Here is a 12017-nt window from a genome sequence, read left to right on the forward strand (position 1 = left end):
TGCAGTGAAAGGGTTGGTTGATTACATTGAGAACAAGATTAGCCTGGGTACTTCACTTTAAGCTCAAAGAAACAAAAGGTAAAGCTGACTTTGGTAAGATTTGACTAGGAATGTAAAGAACAGGACCACAAATGTCCACAGAGCATTTTTTCCCCACCAATGCTCTAATTATTCAGCTAGCCTGCTTCCTCCTCAAAAACACAAAGTTACAAATTTTGTCGCAAGGGCAGCAATTTGAGGGAGGTGATGAGTTGATTACATCAACCCCAGTGTTCAACTGGTACTTATTTTATTGACTCCGAAAGGCAAAGTTGACCTTGGCAGAACTTGAGCTCAGAATATAGCAACAGGCTAAATACCGCTAATCATTTCATCCAGTGAGCTAACGATTCTGCCAGCTTGCTGTCTTCTTAATAATAATAATAATACTAATTTCAAATTTTGGCACAAGGTGAGGGTTTGTGACAAGAAGGGCATCTACCAATCAAAAATCTGCTTAAACAAATTCCATCCCACTCATCTGATCAAGAAAGAGTGGGCATTAACCTTTAGCACACTGTAGGTGCATCGTGTCACCACATGAGTTTTCTCCCTTGTTGTAACAGAGTAGTCACAGGGAAAACAGTTCTAGAGAAAATACAGCATGCAAAAGGTTAAAATGAGTAAGAGTGTGTTTAAGAAATAATGACAATGTGTTAAATTACAGTTATATAGAAATTAAGAAATGGTATTACGTACTTCTTTTACGGACATCTCGTATAGCTGTTATGCCACCAATGGTGTTATTCACAATAACAAGATAAACACCTAAGTTGTCAGAGACAGCATAAGGGAAGATTAGCGTAGAACGGAATGTATTGACATTGATCTCTGTTGTGACAGAAGCAATGGAAACCGGTCGGTTATCTTTAAGCCAGGAAAAATTTGGTTCAGGGTAAGCTTCGATGTCGATAGACACATTCGATGCGGTTTTCAGAGAAATGGCAACAATTTTCTTCAATTCTTTGATGGAAGGTGAAGCTACAAATAGGAAATAATAAATAATAATAATCAATAAGTATAATATTAGAGAATTTGTTTAATATGATTGACTAACTCTTGCACTCTCTTAAAAAAGAATGTAGATCTAAATGAGCAAATACAAACATGTATATTCATGTAGTAAATGCATTTATATACTTAGAAATCCATTTCTAAGCCACAAAATATACACAAATACAGAAAAAAAAAAAATGCATACAAATATAAAATGAATGTATTAATTCTCATAAAAATATATTTACATAAATCTTAATTATACATCATTCTTAAGACATTTTGGGCTGACCAAAGCCTTGTGAGTGGATTTGGTAGATGAAAACTGAAAGGAGCACATTGTGTGTGTGTGTGTGTGTTGTTGTTGTTGTTGTTGTTGTGTCTCTGTCCTGACATCATGTGATAGATGTAAATGAATGTCAGCAGTATGCAAGTGGTATCCTTCATTTTTAGTCTTCCATATGTATTGTCTGCTTCAACAAATTCCACTGAATCCATTCAAGCATGGAAAAGTGGAAGCTAAACAAGGATGAGAATGATGATGATGACACTCACACAAATCTCTCAGTCTTTCCTTAAAATGCTTCAAAGCCCTGTCATCATCATCATTATCATCATTTAACATTTGTTTCCCATGCTGATGTGGGTTAGATGGCTTGACAGGAGCTAACAAGGCTAGGGACAACACCAGGTTCTATTGTCTGTTTTTGGCTTGCGTTCTACAGCTGGATGCCCTTCCTGATGCCTACTACTTTACAGAGTGTGCTGAATGCCTTTTACATAGCAACAGCAGCAGTACCTTTTTATGTATCACCAACACCAGTGCTTTTTTACATGGCACCAGCACCAGTGCAGTTTTTAACATAATTCCTAGGTAACTAAAAAATTTTAAACTTCGTATACTGGTAGAATGTGTTTATAAAACATCTTTTTTCTCTTGGCTTTATTGAGAAAATTCTATAGTTTGTAAGATATTTGTTGTTTGTTTTTTTCCTTCAATTTCTGCAATTTCAACCAATCAATGACCGTCTATTGAGGTGAAAACATTCTGTGCCGTATGAATATGTCCCTCGTTTAAGAAACAGATTGGGTTTATTTACATTTGTGAAGAAAAAAAAGATACCCTTCCCCCCACCCCTAACCCTAAAACAGATTGAAATGCAATAGATCGATACTGGGGTCATAATTATGGGTGACAATTTCATATGACACCGCTAGAAAAAACTGCTGTTCAAACCGAAAAGATCCAAATACCAGGATGCACCATACAAATAATAATACTTTTGGTAAAATATGTCACGTTGGCTATTAAATCGATCGTGGGGAGGTTCATATAAGATTTTGCTATTGTTATCGTCTGCAGTGGGGCAGTCATCAAGGGAGGCAATTCTAGTTCACAAACATAGTTACTTCCCCTGTTTCTGAAAACTAATTTATTTCTTTAATAAATGGTGATGTCGACAACGTTAGGTTAATTCTAACGAAGGGGAACAGTGTTCATTTTTGTAGGAAGAGTGACTCACAACCAACATCATAATTTCATTGTCTCTTAAAGATACGAAAGGCGCGGCTGAATCTATTAAAAAAATGGGATCTTTTCGGTTAGAACGGCAGTTTTTTCCAACGGTTATATGAAATTATCACCCATAATTATGACCCTAGTATCGATCTATTGCATTTCAATCTGCTTTAGGGTTAGGGGTGGGGGAAAGGTATCTTTTTTTCTTCACAAATGTAAATAAACCCAATCTGTTTCTTAAACGAGTGACATATTCATACAGCACAGAATGTTTTCACCTTAAATAGACGTCATTGATTGGTTGAAATTGCAGAAATTGAAGAAAAAAAAACAACAAATATCTTACAAACTATAGAATTTTCTCAAGAAAGCCAAGAGAAAAAGATGTTTTATAAACACATTCTACCAGTATACGAAGTTTAAAAGTGTTTAGTTACGTGGAAATTATTTTTGAAAAACTGCCGGTCAAACCGAAAAGATCCAAAAAATGAATCTCTGCCTCTTCACAGGGAACGACATTGATACTTATACCTCCTCTTTGAATTAAAGGCAAGATGAAAAATAAAGCAATCATAGAGATTTCACCAAAAATATTCTGCAAATAGAAATGTAGGGGAAGTATCTTCCACTGAGACAAAAAGAAACAAACAAACCCTCCCCCACACCAAATAAAAAATAAACCCAGTTCCATGTGCTATAAGTTATACAAAATAATGATGGTAGAGTCAAGACTATTGAAAAGGTTGCAAGACGCAACGAAAATTTTAAGAGAATAAAAATATGAAATAAGTGGAAATTTTACCGGTGAGTGTGTTACATTATAAGGCACAAAAAGAAAATGGCTCTCCCCAGACACAACAGAATATGCTTCAACACACGAACTCATATAAAGAATCTTGCAAATCAAATCCAAAACCGAAATGATGGAAAGAATTGCATCAATATCTTAATTTGATTAAATTTTTACTTACATCTAATTATCAATGAAAATGTGGATACTCTTTTGAATTTATCATTCAACGATGTCTTCACAATACAAGAATAGTTGCCAGTATCAGATGGCATCAGCCGGTTTGAGTTATCTTGTGACGGACCTAAAAGAAGGTGGGGGAAAAAACAACAAAAATCAGCAATGACAAAATGTATTCTGTAAATTAAAAAAAAATTAAACAATATAGGCGCAGGAGTGGCTGTGTGGTAAATAGCTTGTTTATCAACCACATGGTTGCGGGTTCAGTCCCACTGTGTGGCATCGTGGGCAAGTGTCTTCTTCTATAGCCTCGGGCCAACCAAAGCCTTGTGAGTGGATTTGGTAGACGGAAACTGAAAGAAGCCCGTCGTACATATGTATATATCTATATATATATATATATGTGCGTGTGTGTTTGTGTGTCTGTGTTTGTCCCATTCAACATCGCTTGACAACTGATGCTGGTGTATTTATGTCCCCGTCACTTAGTGGTTCGGCAAAAGAGACTGATAGAATAAGTACTGGGCTTACAAAGAATAAGTCCCGGGGTCGAGTTGCTCGATTAAAGGCGGTGCTCCAGCATGGCCACAGTCAAATGACTGAAACAAGTAAAAGAGAATTTATTTAGACATTACTAACTTCCAGACCAGTTGCTCTCAACTGGAGTCCAAATGGCCCTTGGGGATTCATATAAAATTTTGCTATTGAAAATCATGCTCAATAAATTGGTTATACATCTACATTATGCAGGCATGGTTGTGTGGTAAAAAGCTTGCTTCTCCACCACATGGTTTCAAGTTCAGTTCCATTGCATGGCACCTTGGGCAAGTGTCTTTTACTATAGCCACAGGCCGACCAAAGCTTTGTGAGTGGATTTGGTAGATAGAAACTGAAAGAAGCCTGTTATGTGTGTGGGTGTGTGTGTTTGTGTTTGCCCCCACTTCCCATCACCATTTGACAACTGGTGTTGGTTTATTTATGTCTCCGCCACTTAGCAGTTTGGCAAAAGAGAATAAGTATCTACAAAAAAAAAAAAGTGCTGGGGTCAAGAGAGGTAGGTAAGTGGATGGGAAATTTGCAACCAGGTGCAAGGCACAATTACCAAAGACACCTGAGAGAGAGTGAGAGAGAGAGAGAGAAAGAGAGAGAGAGAGAGAGAAAGAGAGAGAGAAAGAGAGAGAGAAAGAGAGAGAGCGAGAGAGAAAGAGAGAGAGCGAGAGAGAGAGAGAGAGAGAGAGAGCAGGGGGCTCGTATGTATCATCTGGCACAAAATAGAAAGAAGAAAGCATAATATATTAAAAACTTTGAAAATAAGTGTGCCCTTATGATAGTCACACTGTACGCAATGTGCCATGAACGGATAAAGGTTGAAAATGAAAATCATTATTTTATACAAATCAAAGAAAACTAGATCTTACTTTCAAAATACAACATGCTGGTGACAATGTTGTTGTTGCTTGAGCTTTGCACTTTGAAATTGTGGCCAGAGACCAATTCTCCGTCCTTCCACCAAGTAATCGTTGGCGCTGGGTTACCATAGGCTACACATCTTAATGGACCGATACGCTCCTTCTCATTTTTTATCGTGTTTGAGGGTAGACCAGTGGTGATTTCAGGATATTCTGAAAAGCAAATAAATGATAGTACATTATAAGTCAATGACTACTATTGAAGATTAGAGTTCCCAATTTGAGACAAGGAAAATGGAGACAAAATAAATGCAGTACATTATAATAAATCAATAACCAATCTTAACCATTAGAGTCCCCAATCCGAGAGAATACAGTAACAAAATAAATGATTGCATAAGTAAATAACCAGTCTTAGACATTAGAGTATCCCAATTTAAGAAGGAAACAGTAACAAATCTACTAATGGAATTTGAACCACATTTAGCTATATTCCTATATCTTTTATATGGAGGGAAGGCAGCACTCATGATACTACAGGGCTTCCATGACTGGTAGGGAGGGAAGAAATTAGGAATGGACCACGACCCCTCAAACCAAATACCCAACACAAACCCTTGCTACAGAGTTGTCTCTGCTAAAGACGCCACCTAAAGTACCATGTAGTAGCGTTAAACCAAGTGAAAGATGAGCTCTATCATCTGAATGGGCCAAAGTAAGATTTGAACTCAGAATGCAATGAGCTGGAACAAATACAGCAAGGCATTTGTTCTGACATGCATACCTTTTTGCTAAACCCCACCCCCTGAATTGTACTTTTTTTTTATTAACAGACACCCCAGTCCTTCCATCATGGATCATGTGAAACATCAATGCATATTAAGTAAATGACTAAAATACTGATAGTTAAAACTACTACTATTTAATTTCATCACCTTACTAACTAGTTGACTAACATAAATCAGGGGTTTTCAACTGTTTTTTTTTACCTACGGACCCCTTTGATTACCGTAAATCCTCGAGTATAGTCTGCCCTTGATGATAATACGCAGGGGATTTTTAGGGGGCTGTACCTCTGAAAACCTAAACCTTGCATATAATACGCACCCCTTCTCTAACTTGAGTCAAGGAGGTCTATATAACATACTTGGTTTGTAAAAATATATAAGGTAACATCCTTTATTATTATTGTATATATCACATAATGCAAACGTGTAGCTTTTTTGTGCATTTTGTTTGCAGAAAATAAAGAAATAACAGTAATAACGTTTAATAAATGTTGCTTACTGCAAGTTATGGATGATTCTTTTATGACTTCATTGCTTTCAGGCTTAGCTTAAGGTATTTTCGCGCCCGACATCACGAAATGCATCTGAATAAACATTGCCGGACAGCAAATAGAGACTCGGACATTGCTTAGAAAATAATTTTCATTTCTAACCTCGTATATAGAACACACTAGGGATTTTGACCTTTAAATTTTTGGGGGGAAAATGCGGATTATACTCGAGGATTTACAGTACTATTTTATTCTGGTGGACTCCCATAGCCATTTGATGTTTAAAAACTTCTTCCAAAATTTCTTATTTCATTTTACACACATTAACTCGTGTAGGTTGAATTAAGTAAAATCTTAGACAAAGAAGCCAAGATACACATCTAAAATAATATTTTTTCAGGGGCCTAAAAGCGCTATTGTGGATCCCCAATTTATTATTTTGTTGTGTGGAACCCCAAGATTCTTATATGGATACAGAGAGGCCATATGGACTCCGGTTGAAAACCACAGACTTAAATGATTAATTAACCATTGCTTAGATTAAATGGCCTATTGAGTATACTCAGTCAATCAGCTGGTTTTTGTTTTGTTCAAGTCCAGAAATCACGAAGAAGACAATGAGACTGACAAACTGATTGACTGATTGAACAATTAATCAATGATTGGTTAAGGAGTTGATCAATAATAACGAAAAGTAGAAGGTGTTTATAAAACATCATTTTCTATTGGTTTTATTGAGAAAATTCTATAGTTTGTAAGATATTTCATCTGAAAATCCGAGCATTTTGGCAATTTTAACCAATTGATTTCCTCCATTCAACTAAAATCATTTGCTGCGTCTAAAACTGAGACAACATCCTGTAACTAACCCTCAACCTAACTCTAACCCTAATTTTTTTTTCTTAATTGTTAAATTAATTTAATTGTTACACGTGTAAAAAAACCGAAAGCAATGGAAAATAATTTAAACAATTAACATACAAAATTATAGAATTATTTTGTTTGTTAATTGTTTTATTTTCCATTGCTTTCGGTTTTTTTTACACGTGTAACAATTAAATTAATTTAACAATTAAGAAAAAAAAGTTAGGGTTAGGTTGAGGGTTAGTTACAGGATGTTGTCTCAGTTTTAGACGCAGCAAATGATTTTAGCTCAAAAGAGAGCATAGGATTGGTTAAAATTCGAAAAATTAAACTACATTAAAACAAACAAATTACAATTTTCTCAAGAAAGCCAAAAGAAAAAAAATGTTTTATTTTGACACATTCTACTAGTATACGAAGTTTTAAAGTGTTTAGTTAACTAGAAATTGTCTGCCGTTCAAAAGCAAAAGATCCCAAGTCTTTAAACAGCATACAAGGTGTAAAACCAAATTTTTTAAAATTGCGTATGTATTTAGCGTGTGTGTGTGTATATGCGCGCGAATGTAGAGTGCGAAGCTTATGTACTATGTGTGTGTGTGTACGTAGTCGGGCATAAGAGTTATTTCCCTTGTTAGTTTTAAACCGTTTAAAGAGTTACGTACCTTTGACGTTTACGACTATAGCGCCCTGGTTGCTGCTCCCCATCTGGTTCTGAGCCATGCAAGTATACCGACCACTGTCTCGAAGGCGGGGTTTGTCAATAGTGAGCGTTGAGGAGCTGTTTCCAATCGACTGACCTTCTCTTTTCCAGGCATACGTCGGCAATGGGTAACCAGCTAAAACGGGAGGGGGAAAAAAAAAAAAAAGAAAAAAATCTTAGCCTTCTTTCTTTTTATTGGTGGCTTCAGTCTATTAAACTGCAACACACTGGGGCAGAGCCCTTAAAAAAACAAGTCTGCTTGCCAAACACATGGTTCTGAGTTCAGTTTCATTGAGTGGCACTTTGGGCAACTGTCATCGCACCAGGACGAGATTTTTGAGTGGGTTTGGTAGACAGAAAATGAAAGAAGTCTGTCCTTTATATGTGAGTGTGCACACGCACACACGGTGCCTGTGTCTGGGGGTACACATCTGCGCCTTTGTGTCTGTGTTTGCCATCCATCACTGCTTGACAACTTAGTAGTTCAACAAAAGTCATCAATAAAATAAATACGTGGCTCTGAAGTTAGTCCAATGAAGGCTTAGCAACATGAAACATCTCAGTTACTTTTAACACTATTTTTGTTAAAGATTAGTATATGTAAGTATTACAACATATATATATATATACTCTTCTACTTGTTTCAGTCATTTGACTGTGGCCATGCTGGAACACCGCCTTCAGTCGAAGACATTGACCCCAGGAATTATTCTTTGTACACCTAGTACTTATTCTCTCAGTCTCTTTTGCCGAACCGCTAAGTTACGGAGACATAAACACACCAGCATCGGTTGTCAAGTAATGTTGGGGGACAAATACAGACACACAAATAAATAAATATATATATATATAGCTATGTTGATGCAAACCTAAGAAGTAGAACTTAAAATATGTACATCTTAATTACTATTTAGCAGCTAAATATTAAACACACACACATATATACAAACACATACATATATATGTTTGACAAATGGGTACCACACAATTTGAATGGAAATCAGAAAATGTACAGATATGAAACTTGCACTTTGCTTCTTCTCCATAACCAGTCTATAACCAGACTGATCCAGTTCTTAACTGTATTGTAACTTGCGATGTAAAGTGGATTCTGTACAATAATAAAAAAAACGTTCTTCACAGTGGCTGAACCAAAATGGGTTCTGGTAGTGCAGGGATTGGTATTTTCCAGCATTAAACTGCACATTATTGCCCTCAGCCCATCTGTAAATTGCATCCAAATCCTGCTGAAAGCATGCAACATCGCTAGGGTTTTGTATTTTCTGCAAGACTTTCCTATCGTCTACATAGCTAGCAAGGGTGGCTGCCCGGGCAGCTGAGGGCAAAATCTGAGAAGGTCACTACGAAAAGCAGAGGTCCCCTGTGGAACATCGCTCGCTATTTGTGTTTCCTTTGAGGTGGCTCCACTGGCCACTACTGCCTGACTTCTATCTTTCAGAAAGTCATGTAACCACTCTTCCAAGTTTTCCAGCTATGCCAAAATCATGCAGTTTGTGGCATATCATACGATTATCAACTTAATCAAAAGCTTTTGCAAAGTCCAGGTATATTACGCCCACATTTGAGTTGTCGAGTGACTGCTTTAACACTCGGTCATCCTTCAAGATGGTCACAGTCCAATGACTCTAACCAGTAAAAGAATACAAGAGAAACAAAACTGAAACAACAGACCCCCAAATTCAATACAAACAACATATTCTAGGAGACTCACAATTATTAGGGTCCACTTTGCACGTCAGAGAAATTGGTTCTGCTCCTTTTATGGGTATGCTATTTGAAGTAACTTCTACATTGCCTGGTGAATCTGAAAAGCAAATATTAAGAGAAAATATTATACACATAATTATTATTATTATTATTATTAAGGCGGCGAGCTGGCAGACACGTTAGCGCGCCGGGCGAAATGCTTAGCGGTATTTCGTCTGTCGTTACGTTCTGAGTTCAAATTCCGCCGAGGTAGACTTTGCCTTTCATCCTTTCAGGGTCAATAAATAAAAGTACCAGTTTCGCACTGGGGTCGATGTAGTCGACTTAATTTCTTTGTCTGCCCTTGTTTGTTCCCTCTATGTTTAGCCCCTTGTGGGCAATAAAGAAATATATTATTATTGTTGTGAAGGCAGAGAGTAGGCAGAATTGTTAGCATGCTGAATGGAATGCTTAGTGATATTTTACCCATCGCTATGCTTTGAGTTCATATTCCGCTGAGGTTGACTTTGCCTTTCATCCTTTCAGGGTTGATAAATTAAGTACCAGAGAAACACTAGAGTCGATGTAATGACTTAATCCCCGCCTCCCAAGCTGCCCTTTTAAATCACTATTATTATTGTGTAATTACTTTTAGAAATTTTGTTGTACCTTGGGACGGTCATCGTGCCAATTAGATATATGTACTGGTTCCACTTCACTTCTTTTTTGATGAGGAAACTTGGTGCTGATGTTGTCTTGGGTTCAGTTCCACTTTGCAGCACCCTGGGTCAATGTCTTCTACTATAGCCCAAGGCTGACCAAAGCCTTGTGATTATATTTAGTAGTAGGAGTATGGGGCCATGTGCCGTAACAGAACATCATTGCATTCACTATTAGTTGATGACTCCCTACTACTTCTGGTGGACGACACCTTTGCACTACCCGTGCGACAACCTTCCAGCCCATGGATTTGATTGTTGCTGGTGGAAGAGACTTTTATGAGGTCAGAGTGCAAACCCTACCTCAACCTCTTTTAGTTGCTTTTTATGCCAAACAGAGGAAACGTTGGGTCTATTCTTCAACATGCTGGTCCCCCAAACAGCACTAGAGCAACGTGGAATGTAGTGTTTTGCTCAAGAACAAAAATCGCAGTGCCCAGTTTAGGGATTGAACCCAGCATCTCAAGATTGCGAGGGCAACACACTGACCATTGGGATAAACAGAAACTGGAAGAAGTCCATTATAGCTGGGAGCGGAGGGAAATTATGTGTTTGCGTGCGTGCGTGTGTATGTATGTAGGGGGAGAGAAAGAGCGAGATTGTGTGTTTGTGAGAAAGAGAGATAGAGAGAGAGAGAGAGAGAGAGAGAGAGAGGAGAGAGAGAGAGAGAGAGAGAGTGTGTGTGTGTGTGTGTGTTGTGTGTGTGTGTGTGGTGTGTGTGTGTGTGTCTGCTGTCTTATACATGTAATGGTAAAACTGTCATTGCAATGCTTTGTAATGTATTAGGGTGGTGCATAATTACTGCGACTTTTTTTTTTCCCAACAAATTTTATTCAGCCGTGCTGATGGCACGTAAAAAGCACCATCCGTTCGTGGCAGTTGCCAGCCTCGCCTGGCCCCCCGTGCTGGTGGCACGTAAAAAGCACCATCCGTTCGTGGCAGTTGCCAGCCTCGCCTGGCCCCCGTGCTGGTGGCACGTAAAAAGCACCATCCGTTCGTGGCAGTTGCCAGCCTCGCCTGGCCCCCGTGCTGGTGGCACGTAAAAAGCACCATCCGTTCGTGGCAGTTGCCAGCCTCGCCTGGCCCCCGTGCCGGTGGCACGTAAAAAGCACCATCCGTTCGTGGCTGTTGCCAGCCTCGCCTGGCCCCCGTGCTGGTGGCACGTAAAAAGCACCATCCGTTCGTGGCAGTTGCCAGCCTCGCCTGGCCCCCGTGCCGGTGGCACATAAAAAGCACCATCCGATCATGGCCGTTGCCAGCCTCGCCTGGCCCCCGTGCCGGTGGCACGTAAAAAGCACCATCCGATCGTGGCCGTTTGCCAGACGAGTCTGGCACCTGTGCTGGTGGCACGTAAAAAGCACCCACTACACTCATGGAGTGGTTGGCGTTAGGAAGGGCATCCAGCCGTAGAAACATTGCCAGATCAGACTGGGCCTGGTGCAGCCTTCTGGCTTCCCAGACCCCAGTTGAACCATCCAACCCATGCTAGCATGGAAAGCAGATGTTAAACAATGATGATGATGATGATGAAAAACCATCTTTAAATGATTATTCCAGAGCGTATTCACCATCTACTTCTATTTCTGCTTGGCATTTTGTTTAAATTGGTGTTTTGGTTAAATTGGCATTTTCTTAAAATTTTTTGTTGAATAAAATTTCAAAAAATAAAAAAAAAAAAAATAGCTGCAATAATTATGCACCAACCTAATATATCTTTGTAATGCTTATATGTATAAGTCTGTGAACAGTTGTATTGCAATGCGTGTGTGTGTGTGTGTGTGTGTGTGGGGATTCATTAATGTATTTCTGAACGCT

At 38.6% G+C, this 12017-nt stretch overlaps 1 protein-coding gene across 6 annotated transcripts in view; it reads right to left on the minus strand.

Moving 5' to 3' along the window:
• The window catches only part of LOC115221265 (titin-like), a 429926-nt gene that overhangs the window by 211898 nt on the left and 206011 nt on the right, over window positions 1–12017 (minus strand). For all 6 annotated transcript variants that reach the window (XM_036510967.1, XM_036510965.1, XM_036510966.1 and 3 more), the window contains exons 7-11: window positions 9509–9601; window positions 7739–7912; window positions 4943–5146; window positions 3526–3648; window positions 739–1020 (exon numbers count right to left, since the gene is read on the minus strand). In XM_036510967.1, the coding sequence (XP_036366860.1) occupies window positions 739–1020; window positions 3526–3648; window positions 4943–5146; window positions 7739–7912; window positions 9509–9601 (876 nt within the window). The remainder of the gene's footprint in view (window positions 1–738; window positions 1021–3525; window positions 3649–4942; window positions 5147–7738; window positions 7913–9508; window positions 9602–12017) is intronic.

Source organism: Octopus sinensis, linkage group LG18 (genome assembly GCF_006345805.1).
Source record: "Octopus sinensis linkage group LG18, ASM634580v1, whole genome shotgun sequence".
Lineage (NCBI taxonomy): Eukaryota > Metazoa > Mollusca > Cephalopoda > Octopoda > Octopodidae > Octopus > Octopus sinensis.